At 36.4% G+C, this 14,088-nt stretch overlaps 1 protein-coding gene across 1 annotated transcript; it reads left to right on the top strand.

The window, feature by feature from the left end:
• The first annotated feature begins 2,066 nt into the window (after nucleotides 1-2,066).
• On the top strand, nucleotides 2,067-12,486 carry LOC149801131 (transmembrane protein 135-like). Its single transcript, XM_089954274.1, has 4 exons — nucleotides 2,067-2,358; nucleotides 6,128-6,251; nucleotides 10,059-10,537; nucleotides 10,944-12,486. The coding sequence occupies exons 1-4, from the start codon at nucleotides 2,171-2,173 to the stop codon at nucleotides 11,401-11,403; spliced, it is 1,251 nt and encodes a 416-aa protein (XP_089810400.1). The 5' UTR covers nucleotides 2,067-2,170; the 3' UTR covers nucleotides 11,404-12,486.
• The last annotated feature ends 1,602 nt before the right edge of the window (nucleotides 12,487-14,088 follow it).

Genomic DNA, 14,088 nt, shown 5'->3' with positions numbered 1-14,088 from the left:
AATAATGTAACTAATAGTGTGTATGATTCTTTGGTGTTTGCATGTTTGTGATTAGTAGAGAAATAGTAAGAATTCTGGCAAACTGCCTGTTTGTGGTGTAGTCCATTTGTTTTGTACTCCGTAATCAAACATGTCCATTTGTAGTCCATAAATTGTAGCGATTTATTAATCGAACCATTTTGTAATCCATTTCGTAATCATATGATTTAGTAGTCCGTTATTGTAAATTTTTCATAAATTCTAGTGCAAGTAATGTCTTGAATTGGAAGTCAGTATTCGTTCCATTTCATGATTAAGTAAGGTATTGGTATTAGTATTAGGTCCTTTGTCTTAAATCAGAATTCGTATTCGTTCCTTTTGGTGGTTCATTTTTTCTGGCAAATTGCCTGTTTGTGGTGTAGTCCTTTTGTGTTGTATTCCATAATCAACAATGAGTAGACCGCTCACTGATAAGACGTTACGTAATGTGAAGATTTAATCTTACGGTGAGTCATATATACACAGACGAAGTCGTCATTCATTGTGCGCTGGAAGCAGTCGGTTTTTCCAATTGAAAGCACTTCGCACGTGCGGCATAGGATGAACCGAACTCACTATTTCGAAATATTGTACAATGTACATAAATCACCCTCGGGTATCGTTTTACATAAAAAAACGAAACCCGAGTACTTGTATTTAATAAATAAAAGGATTTATAAAATTCCGTGACAATTGTGGCTATCATAAACCTATTGTTATCTCGACCCCCTAAAGGATGGCGATATCAACATAGGGGTTTTCAGGAGTGGACTTCCTATTTTAATAGTTGGTCAGGGGCCCCGAGTGCCCGAGTGGTCTAAAGCGCTTTCCGTTACGGATCACTGCCATCTCACCTTTGTCTGCGTAGGTTCAAGTCTCGGATTCGGCCAATGTGGATATGTGAGAAAGCTTGCCAGTAGCTTCTCGAGGGTCGGTGGTTCTTTCCGGGGTTTTCCCGGGTTCTTCCTCCACCATTAACACTGGCCGCCATACATAGCCTATCTTGTGTTGAAAAATGGCGTTAAACCCCACAACAACAATTAATAGTTGGTCTTAAATAAAAGTGGTGCCAATCATACACCTAGTATGGCTGCAGTGATAGCTATTGTGAAAGTCTTGTTGTCACTATTCCCCCATGATCAGTATGGCATGGATTATAGACCAAAATACTTCTAATGGTGTCTACTTTGCCCTAAATGAAAATAATGCCAATCTGATATCCAATATGTCGAACACATCAGCTAATTTGAAAATCCTGTTATCGCTGAAGATTATAAGAGTTAGTTTTAACACTCGTCAGTTAAAAGGAAGAAATGGCCTTATCTTGAATTCCTGGAAATTCGTTCGCCCAGTAGAGCATCAGTTCCGTTGGGACTGTTGTTTGTTACACGCACGCAACAAGGCGGAACGTTTAGTGTTATGATGTGCGTCCTTCCGTCTCTGTTAGTAATTTCATTCCGCACAGTAACTCAAATTGTTCAAACGTTTTAGGCGGCTTGCACTTGGGGTAGAGAAGAACTCAGATGATGTCTGGGTGAACGGGTGAAAGGTGAATATCAATGTGACTGGAAGAAGAAAAATAGTTTCTGCACAATAACTTCAGTTTTTCCGTCATCCACAGTTACCAAACTTGGCTGTCAACGTGATTATTAGATGGCGTTCAAGGGCCGGAAATCGGAAAACGGAGGAAACCGCCTCACGTGGGCGACCACGTACCCCTGCGCGCGTTAAAACCCTGAGCCGGAAATATGCAGAGCGACCACGTTGTCTAGACGCGATTGCATAAGCAATCAATTACAGCTTTCATTTAGCTTCCTTCTAGTAAACAGTTAATTCGAGAGATGAAAACTCTCTCTCTCTCTCTCTCTCTCTCTCTCTCTCTCTCTCTCTCATTGAGCACATCCATATGTACCTAATACAAAATAGCGTACAAAAATAGCTTGTCACTTATACATTTTATATAGATTGTACACAGTACAATCTTTCGATCCGTGCATCCTGTATCACTGTACGAAAATGTATTATCTTTAGAGGGGATTAACACCATGGACAGGTAACTCGCAAGTAGGTGTACAGATATGGCAATGTAGACTTGTGACCCGTTACATCCGGTCGATAACGGCAGGATCATGTGAGGTTGTAGGTGTAAACTATGTCTACCCAGCACTACAAGCATGACAAGGACCATGAGAATTCTTATGGATTCAAGGAGGATTTTAAGCTCTCTGAGTCAGCCAAGATGTTTCTCCGACGGTTTCTCAAAGGGTTTGGCAGCGGAGTTGGACTGTTCGTCGGATTCAAGCTTGTGTCAGCGCTCATGCGAAACCCTTTCCGAGAGAAGTAAGTTTAGGTGACCGATAGTTTAACTTTCATTGGTGGTTGGTGGGCTAAGGGATCTTTTCTTTGAAGAATTTCCAGCCCACAAATAGCTTAAAAATATTTCTTTCTCATATGTGATGAAAAATTAATTTATCCATTAGTCTAAAAACAAATTAGGTAGCTTGCAGGAAAATTACCAACAAATTTCTCGTCATAAAGAAAATTAGCTCCCCATCCCGAACCCATTAAAAATAAATGCTTGCCCCTAATGTACTTTGGTTGAGCCCGTGGTCGTCACTATTCTGACAGCGTAAACAGTTTTGTTAAGATTTTGCTAATGTTTTTTATCTGCTTATATTTTCTAAACATTTTGCTGCTGCGTAATTTAAAAAGGTACGCTTAGTATTTCTCATAAAGTTTGATATAGGATAGGTAAAACTTGATTTGGCAATGTAGTAAGTTTATCAAACATATCAGGAAGACACTCGAAATTACGTCACTTGTTTATATACTGATTAGCTTGCACGCAGAAGAACCCTAGCAACTTAGCAAAAAAGATTGACTATCATATGAAATAAACATTGCCTGACCTTTTGTATAATCACTATAATGTAAACCATTGCTTGACCCTTTGTATAATCACTATAATGTACAACCATTGCTTGACCCTTTGAATAATTACTATAATGTAAACCATTGCTTGATCCTTTGTATAATCACTATAATGTACAACCATTGCTTGACCCTTTGTGTAATCACTATAATGTACAACCATTGCTTGACCCTTTATATAATCACCATAATGTACAACCATTGCTTGACCCTTTGAATAATCACCATAATGTACAACCATTGCTTGACCATTTCTATAATCACTATAATGTACAAACATTGCACGTTTCATTTAAGTTCAACAGTGTTCATGTTATATTTCCACTATGTTTACACATTCATTATTAAACGTAAATATCGAAACTTTAGGACGATCCTTTGAAGTTTGTTTTTCTCCCTCATAATCATAATTCATGTATTTTAATATTTGTACGCATTACTAACGTAATCTTCGTCCGGCCACTTTCAAGATCTTCATCAGAAATTGCTCCATCAAGAAAAATCATAGCTCTGCACACACACATACACACACAAATAGTAAAAGCGTCCGTCGATTAGCCGTCATTCTCGTACAGTGATACAGGATGCACTATAGGAATACATACTCGCTAACGTACGATATAGAAAAAGCTATAGGGTAAAGCCATACTTGTCGTTTTCGAAAAGGCCAGAGCCTGCATGTGATGCCCACGATTAAATAGTTACTATAAAAGGTGTTACCTTAACCCCTCTGTCAAAAAGGCTGAACGAACATTTTGGCAGAATTACTTTTTGCTTGATTGGTAATGATTCATCCAATGTTCAAATAAGATCCGTCAGGGATTTAGCGAATATGAGCATACGAAAAAACTCGAACCAAAACTAAATGCAAATTGTCTATGACCGCGGGATCAAAAGGGCGAGACTGCGTTTCACAGAATTAATTGCCTTAGCGTTATAATGATGTATGCCAAGAATTCACAAAAAATCCATCGTGAGATGGAGGAAATATAAAGAATGAAACAACTTGAATAAAAACTTTAACGATTATATACTTTGACTGTGACCTTGATTCAAGGTCAACGAGCCAAGCGTGCATGTCACCGAACGAATTGTCTTGGTATCAAAGCCTCTGACTCCATAAATAATCTGATTTTCCATGAAAGGAGAGATAAGTAAACTATTTGGTCCAACAAATGTATCCAGTGGTCGTTAACGACGTTGGAGAAAAAAATGAGTGTTCAAAGTTAACATTATGTTAATTCTTGATCTACTTAGTTTGATGACAGAACAAGCAAAGTATTTAGATATTCTCTTTGCCGAATGACTGTAATATTGTTGAAAATATTACTTCAGAAAGCTCAGATGTCAATGACAAGAAATTTTAGTAATAACTTTGGCTCTAATTACTTGAAGGTTATTTTCCTGAAAATAAAGATTTTGGGATCAAAGGAAGAAATAAAAGACAGAAGAAAAACCAATTATCCTCGTACACGTTGAAATAGGTTAAAAAAAGTTGATTCTCTTATTTGCATATCCTATTTAAATGGTATGGTGTGCATATTTTTTAAAGATACGTAGGGCCTGTGTATTTTATTTCGTGTGTTTCCCCGACATGCATTGTTAAGCACAGTTCAAGTTCTAAATTAAACATTGGTCTTCTGCACCCATATGATGTGTTTGAATTTACTTATTATGACCATCGTTTTACATGCAAATGTATTGTTTTGCCTACACAAATATTTTAGAAACCTTACAATTCCACAAAACATAAGCGCCCAATAAAAAAAAAAAAATTCCACGAGAAAGACCTGCCTCTTAAATCTCCCTAACAAAACCATTTTTAATTCTTGCAAAAATTAATCATCATCATGAGTGATGAATAATTTATACAGCTTTATATATTTAATGATCCACTTCTTGCAAGGGGCATATATATATATATATATATATATATATATATATATATATATATATATATATTCGTTGTAATTAAAAAAATTTCTACATATGAAAAGTAATCACTATTTGCAAGCATATTTTTGGCTTACTGAAAGGTTATTAGAAAATAAAACTATCCCATCAATATAACGTAGCTTTGTTCCCACTTCTGCCTCCGCCACCCCACCCCACCTTAACGAAGATATGTCAGTTAGCTAGTTCCCATACAGCGCTGCAGGAGATTAATGGTGTTTATTTGGTCAAATAAGTCAGACAACGCACCATTGACTCAAAAGCTTTGTAATGTAAAATCTTTTTTAATTGTGTAAGCATGTATGTCTCGTACGGTTCAATGCTACAAACAACACATACTTCGAAAGAGGGGGGTGGGCAGTGTGTTTCGGAATTAGTGTAGTGAATATTTCAATTAAAATAATTGACTTTGTATGCAAGTAATCGTGTGTGTGAGAGAGACCGAGATCAAATTTATTACCCGTTCATTTTGGTAAAGGGCTTCAGTATTTTCTGTGTATGCAAGTAATCGTGTATGTGAGAGGGACCGAGATCAAATTTATTACCCGTTCATTCTGGTAAAGGGCTTCAGTATTTTCTGTGTATGCAAGTAATCGTGTGTGTGAGAGAGACCGAGACCCGTTCATTCTGATAAAGGGCTTCAGTATTTTTGTAGAACATAATAGTAGATGATATATTTCATACTCGATAGTGAAATCTAAAAATTATTGGTTAGATATTTTTCATGCTTTTTTCTTTCCTGTATTTTCACCATGTTAAACATATTTTGTGACATGGCCGATGTGGAAAAGTTTCTGTTAAGTCACTTTATCGGATGAGATGTTGTGATGAAGAGCTTCTTTAATCTTCTAATTTTCAATTCTGGAGCAAGTCTGGTATATAACCATAATGAAAAATAGTTTCTTTTCTTTCATAAATATCGGATATATTCATCCTGTGGTACCCCCCACAAAAAAAATTTTTTAAAATATATATTTTAACTCGTGCATTCACTACTCGTAATTATCGCGTTTTTGTACCATACAATGAAATACATCCGATATTCACGTAGGAAACGGAAATATCATCAATTTATATTTGAAATAAGGCCTCAAGTTACCTTTAATTGATGAACAAGTGCTGTGTTAAAGTGGGGAAGGTGTGTGAAATGAATTCAGCTACGATTTACATATACATGTAGTTCACTACGGTTGTTATGCATCCCCTTTTGTTGTTATAATTTCAGACTTCCGAACATTCCGCGGGATATTATGTCGAAAGACTGTGCCAGGTTTGCCGCATTTTTAGGATTATATCCCAGTCTGTACGAGTTAGCTCTTGACCTCGTACAGCGCTACAGGGGCAGAAAGGTACTTCCTTTACACACACAGGGCCGGCGCTACCATACAGGCAAACTAGGAACCGCCTAGGGCGCTGATTTGGGGTGGGGGGGCGCATTTTTTTTTTTTAATTGTTTATAAATTTTGAAATTGATATTTTCGGGGGAGGGGCGCCAGAATCTAACCTTGCCTAGGGCGCCTGATAGTCTGTCCGGGTCTGGCGCCGGACCTGTTCACACATACATTTTTATGTGGTGTCAAATTACAATCTGCAGTTATATGTCATCACAGCAATAGCTGAAGGGGATATATTGTTTTACTGCTGTCCGTCCATAACCATGAAATCTGACCCATTCATAAGTAGATGACCTGATTAGATTAGACCCATTCATAAGTAGATGACATGATTAGATTTGAACATTAGAGCAATTTTTCTTTTATTTTTTTAATTCTTTTTGTTTTTCTTTTCACACCTGGAATATTTTGACGAAATCCTTGTTATCACGATTAAGACAAAAAGCAAAACAAAACAAAAACAATTGAAATAGACAAGTGAAATTCGGTGGGCTATTTTAAATATGTAGATAATCTGGCTAGAGTTTTAGACCATTATATATATTTTTTAATTGTTTCGCACATTTGCTAACTTTTTGGACAGACTAATTGGACAAAAACCTTGTTTGCATGATTAGGCAAACATCACTCGAGGCAGCAGAGTAAAATTTGGTAGGCAAATTCCTATTTTCATATAGATGTCCTGATTAGATTTTCAGGCTACTACAATCATTTGTAAATTCATTGTTTCACTTTTTTAAAACATTTTGGACCCTGACTTACTGTGGTCGAAAATCGTGTTTGCTCAATGAAGCTAAAACTACTCGATAAGTGCAATTCATTATGCGTGTTTATGTACATATACAAACACCGTGATTACATTTTGAGGCAATTATATCAAATTATATATAAAAAAAAAATCATACTGAAAGATTTTTGATGTCTTGTTTGTCCTAAATTGAAGTAATGCCGATCTGACACCCAATATGGCCGTTTCGAAAATCATGTTTTCATTACTCCACAACTTTTTTTAATGTCGTTTTGAAATCGGTACCCGTCGAATATACCCAGAGATATCCACTGTAGCTCTGATAGCGGCCATATTGAAAATATTGCTATCACTACTCTTTCTGAACTGATTGTTGCATTGGCATAGACGTTTTGAATGAAAGTTTTCTCATTATTTCAAGATGGATTCCAAATTAAAATGATGCCTTTCAGACAACCAGTATGGTTCCATCAGCGAACACCTTGAAAATCTTCCAACTCCTCCACAATGGATGGTCTTGTTTGCATGGGATTTTCACTAAAAGACTTACGACGTGTACTTGGCACTACATGAAAATTGTGCTGATCAGGACTCCAACATTGCAGTCATATCTTTTCATAGATACTTCTCCATTAGGAATGGATATAGCTGTATAAGACACCAAAAGACTGATTAGTATAATGACAATGATGAAGCTCTGACATACAATATGGCGGGCATGGTGGATAACTTGAGAATCTTCTTGTAGCTAGCCAGTCCGACCTTCAACATGATGGTCATGAGGACGGTCTTGAAAATATTGTTATTACTAGTCGTCTGTACAGAGTGGTAATAATGACGTGGTTTTCACTACAATAGTAGTCACACATTTAGGTGGTCCTAAATGGAAATTATATCAATATGACCTCCCAAAAGCTACTTCTCCAGAACAGATGGCCTTTCCGAAACTTGCATTTATTTAATTATACTTTCTTCTTACAACGTTCGTTTCATATTAAAATGATGCTAACAACCTCCAAAATGATTGTCTTGATAGCCAACATGAAAATATTTATATGGCTACTTTCTCGAAAGGGCGGTCGTGTCGAAATTGGATTCTTACTAAACACTACAGCAATAGGTAAGTAGTGTATACGGAAATGGTGCCCATTTGATCTCCAACATGGCACCATAGTCATTTCGAAAATCTTGTTGTTAATACTTCTCTTCCACGGATGGTGGCATTGATATCGGGTTTTCATTGAAACACTTTTTGCAATATTTAACTAGTTCTTAATGAAAATGGTGCATAGCTGACTTGTTCAAATGAATTTTGATGAGAATTTGTTATTAGTTTTATTCCAATAAACAATTTCATAACAATCTGACGGTGATTTTAAGGTCAAAGGTTATGAATTATATGTATTTAACTGTATTTCCGCGAAAGTAATGTAACGTAAACGCGTATAGTTTTCTTAGCAAATTTTGTATGTTGGATCTTCTAAAGAATATCAGAGATGGTTTCAATACTTAGCATTTAAAAAAGAAATGGTCTTACAACAACCAGTAGAGTAACAGTCCCTTCCAGGACTCTAGCTTAAACTGGAATTTTGTCCATCAGATAACACGAAGTATCGACGATACAATGACGGCGGTGTTATTGGGATTCCATGGTGAAGATCAGAGTTACGAATGTATAATTTTAACAAAAATATTTCCTATGCAACCAACATAGGTATTTATCTTGCATTTCCTGAATAATATCACAAGGCTTTAATGTTTGCTACAGTGGAGAACGAAAAAACATTGAATGAGTTATTGAAAGATAAACTATAGAATTTAAGCCGATTTTGTGATTGTTAATATGACTCATATACTTAACTTAACATGCATTTGGGTTTGGGTTTTTGGAAATTAGTTTTTAAAGCATATTTAGATGTATATTTGTTTCTACCATATAAAAGAATATTAAAGAATCAATTTAAATTAATTCTGCTACAATCCTCCAGTTAATTCAACCCAAATTTATGAAGTTTCAGTTCCGAATGTACAAATGGAACGTGTTGTAGACGTAGTGCTGTCTGCAAATCACGGCAAAGTGGCCACCACTCACTCTCTGTTTGTCTGTCTGTCTGTCTGTCTGTCTGTCTGTCTCTCTCTCTCTCTGATGCACTGTACAATGCTTTATCGATAAAACCAACCTCTCCTGCACAGTACAATGCTATGTCGCCAACCTCTGATGCACAGTACAATGCTTTATCTATAAAACCAACCTCTCCTTCACAGTGCTATTCTATGTCGCCAACCTCTGATGCACTGTACAATGCTTTATCTATAAAACCAACCTCTCCTGCACATTACAATTCTGTGTCGCCAACCTCTGATGCACAGTACAATGTTATGTTGATGAAACTAACCTCTCCTGCACAGTACCATGCTATGTCGCTAACCTCTGATGCACAGTACAATGCTATGTCGATAAAACAGTGAGATGGACTTTTAAGATTATGGAGAAGAGCGATCGCTAGTGTCGACGAAGCAGATTTGTCTGGCGAAACCGCAAATCTTTCTTTTCACGTACCAGGATTTACAGATAGAAGAGGGACGTTTAATCTGTTAATGTTTTGCTTGGGATATCCACGAAGTAAATGATAACTTTGAATTCGCGTGCTTCTTTCTCGTGTAGCATGAACTTGGACAACTCACTCTCGAGTTTTGTATTAGTGATCCCTTGTCTGCACAACCTGAAAACCTCCATCAAAGTTTTATCGAAATAGCTTTGCAAAATGCTCAGGAGTGGTCAGCGGCCGTGTTGATGTCGATTTAAAAAAAAAAAGATCTGATTAGCCCGATTGCAGGACCTTTTATTTGGTATTGGGTAGCTTACCTGCACACCTGTTAGTCTTCAGTTCCAAATACGACTTTACAGTGGGACTGACACACATGCCTTCTAATATATACTTATTACATCATATATAGCATTTGTGCAAATAAATTAAAGCAAAACCTGCTCTTAAGAATGTTTCTACCGACAGGATGACTGGAACAGCGGGATCGCAGGTGGTCTGGCGGGATTGTCTATAGTTGTTGAGGAACCCACACGACGAAGAGTCGTCTGTCTCTTTGCCATCGCACGGGCAATTGGGGCACTCCTTTCTACTATGGTCAAGAGGGAGATGATACCCTTTATTCCACACACGGACACTTTATTCTTCTGCACTTGTTGTTCGCTCTTGGTCTACTGCAATGCTCTAAAACCTCAGTATCTATTTGAGGGCTACTATAGATCAGTTTTAAAGTGGTCCAGGGACTACACGGACAAGAAACTACATAACTTATTCAGGGCAACAAACGATCACTTCGTCACGTGCAATGAGGTCGGCTTACACAAGGACACTTGCACTATGCACGCCATGAAAGACTTTTTACGGAGTTTTCCTGCATTTGCTAAGCTCTACCTTCCAATTCATGTCACACCAGTCTTAGTGTTCCGACAGAAACTCGTCTGGCAAAAGTAATCTCTCTCTCTCTCTCTCTCTCTCTCTCGCAAGTTCACAACCCAAATTATAAGAGAATCTTCTTTAGACGTTTCATTCGATAAATTACGTCCATGTTTTACACATTGTCTCACACACACACACACACACACACACACACACGCACGCATACATACATACATATATATATATATATATATATATATATATATATATATATATATATATATATATATATATATATATATATATATATATATATTGCATTAACTAAAGTAATATAAAAAGATGGGATGAGAAACATATAACACCAGCTTTCCATTGCAACTCGTAGTGTTTAGCTAATGATGTGATAACTTTATCCAGTGGTGTAATAACTTGATCTACACTAACTGCGGTTACATAATTTACTTTTTATTCCAGGCCAATGAAGGTCTTGAAATCTTTGATACAAAACATCGTTATGTCCACCACTTTCCTTGCAACTATGGTGATGCTGGCGAAATACATAATCTGTCTTCTCCGTAATGTACAACATCGGCCGCCACCACTGCCTGGATACATTCCTGCCATAGCTGGGTTTACTGCTGGCCTCGGTGTCTTATTTGAACGTGCCAGCAGACGTAAAGAATTGGCGCTATTCCTCATCCCTCATTCACTATACGCTCTGTACCTCTGGACTAAGGAGGCTGGGCTGGTGAGACACATACCGTACAGTTCGGTTGTACTGTACGCTTTGTCCATGGTCTCTGTTATGCATGCTTACGAGAGAGAACCGGAATCCCTCAGTGTGTTATTGCATGGTATTCTACGGTACTTTGTTGGAAAACGCGAGAGTACAGTTGAACGCAGGCGACGTGAAATCAGTGAAACGAGCATGTGAGAAGTGCATAGAAGATAACACTTTGTTGGAAAACGCGAGAGTACTGTTGAACGCAGGCGATGTGAAATCAGTGAAACGAGCATATGAGAAGAGCATAGAAGATAACACTTTATATGTGAAGTTTCAATTGTTTTTATTTCTTGACCTTTACTGCTTGTGTGAAATCAACCAGAAGAAAGTGGGTTGCGCGTTACGTTTTCGAAATGTCATAACAGTATTGTTAATGTTACGCTTTCAAGAGTTGTCTGTCGGATATCTGAGCTCAACTGTACAAAGCATTTGCGTCTGTCTTTTGACTTGTATAAAGATATTCAGGATCAAATTGGTGTGTTTATTATGTAATTCGGGATGATATGATAAATATTTTGACGAAGTTCATTGGATGTGCGATTTTTAAAACCGGAGAGATTCTTGGAAATTGGGATTCATAAATAGGTTGTATTGTAGTTCTCAAATCAGTCGTGTAGGTTTGCCAAGTTTGGCTTTCTCACGGCATTCTTTACGAAACATCGCTTGCACGAAATTTCGATTGTTAATAATTTCACTATGAATAGTTATAGAATAGCCATAATTTCAGAATTAGCGTGATGTTATTGGTACTATGATACAGCTCCAAGTACAACTCTGTGTTCTTGTGTTTGCATGGTGCGATCTTTAAAACGAGACTTAGATATTAAAGAATAGGAAAAGATAACTGAGAAAAATTTTTCTTTTTGTGGTGGTTGTGGGGGGAGGACAGAAATGAATAGTATTCGGCAAACAGTTAACGTTCTAGCTATTATTTATAGTGTGTTACCACGTGGTAGCCAACATGTGGCGCGGAAATATTGTTATGGAAAATAGCATTGCATTATTTCAAAAAGAATGGAAAGGACGCAGTAATATTTACAGAACACAGTCATATCAGTCATGGAAACGTTACTTTAATATTTTGATTGTTTTATGTTATGGTTTTGCCTTTACCCAGGGCAGGCTAAATATAGTAACACATCTTTACAAGGAGCAAAGATCCGACATTTATCTCTAAATTTTTGTCAGAACCTAGATTTTGAAAATATACATATTCATTAGAAACATTTAGAACTTGTTTGTGTTTCAGTTCGTGTTTCTGTTTCCATCGTCACGTTTTTTCCCCTACACTCTAGCAATAGTTAAGTTACTTTGTGAACCAGACAAGGAGCAAAGGAACATACTAAAACTGAGCATGTTTTTTTTAAATGGGAAAATCAATTTCCTGGTGTCCAGAAGTGAAGCTGAGTATCTGTCTAATAATCATTCAGCCAATATATAGAATGCTTATATATATATATATATATATATATATATATATATATATATATATATATATATATATATATATATATATATATATATATATATATACTCTAAGAGGTTAACAGCACATCAACACAATCATGGCAATACAGTCCCGACTAAGTTAGTTTTATAGAAGAAAAGGCGAAGTTAAACATAAAAGGGTTAAAATCCTTATTATACAAAGATATTTGTTAATTATATCTTAAGAAGATGTCAAAGACCTTCTAAGGTGGAATATCATCACAGGGCACATCCAATGGCAAAAAAGGGTTGTATGCATTAGTCACCCTTTACCACATAATAGAGTCTTACAGCAGGAGAGGCCTCCGGCACGTCAATTATATTTTTAATTTTTATTTCAATTTAAACAAAACATTTACTGTTTCGTAGCACAGCTGCTACTTACTTTATTTAATTCTTATTAAAATAAATTTACCATCAGGTGTGCTAGAAATTCTCAGTTATTTGTTATTCACGGTTGTAATGCTTTAAATAGTTTACGCAGTTCGTAGAGTATGTCTGCATGTATGCCTTTATGTATGTATGTATGTATGCCTTTATGTATGTATGTATGTATGTATGTATGTATGCATGCATGCATGCATGTATGTATGTATGGTTAGGGTTTAACGACACGCGAGAGCAATCCAGGCTTCAATGCCGATTAAGTTTAGTTATCACCTAAAAGGCATACAAAAAAGATCGAGGCAAAAAAGGGTACAGCCCTTAGAATACAAAGACAAACATATATATATATATATATATATATATATATATATATATATATATATATATATATATATATATATATATATATATATATATATATATATATATATATTGAATGAATTTACAGTAAAATCTATATATAAGTGCAAAAAGTACCATCCGAGACCAATTGATTTAAAACTTTCTGGGTGTTCTTGTACCTTTATATATGATGGTGGTGATTTAGAAATTTTTCATGTGACCACATCGAAACAATCATGCTGGCACTTCTTAATAAACCTCTAAAATATATCCAGTTTCATCGTCTTTTCTAATGTTACAGCGTTTCTTCTACCTATCCAATTTGTTCATTAGATGCGCATCTTTTACGGGCATGTATTAACACATTGCCTATTCAACGAGCTTGTTAGGATCTAGGTATATGATAAAAGATTTTGGTTTAGACTTGTTATATTCGCCATCATGTACAATTTTTCTATATCTGCACGTATTTGTTTTTGTTGTTGTTGTAGGGTTTAACTCCATTTTTCAGAACAAGATAGGCTATGCATGTCGGCCAGTATACATGGTGGTGGAAGAACCTGGGAAAACCCTGGAAAGAACTACCGGCCCATAAGAAGCTACTGGCAAGCTTTCTCA

The sequence above is a fragment of the Sinohyriopsis cumingii genome, chromosome 4 (genome assembly GCF_028554795.1).
Source record: "Sinohyriopsis cumingii isolate HCF-2022 chromosome 4, ASM2855479v2, whole genome shotgun sequence".
Taxonomy (NCBI): domain Eukaryota; kingdom Metazoa; phylum Mollusca; class Bivalvia; order Unionida; family Unionidae; genus Sinohyriopsis; species Sinohyriopsis cumingii.
The sequence above is the reverse complement of the archived record's forward strand: the minus strand, read 5'-3'. Positions and strand labels throughout refer to the sequence as shown.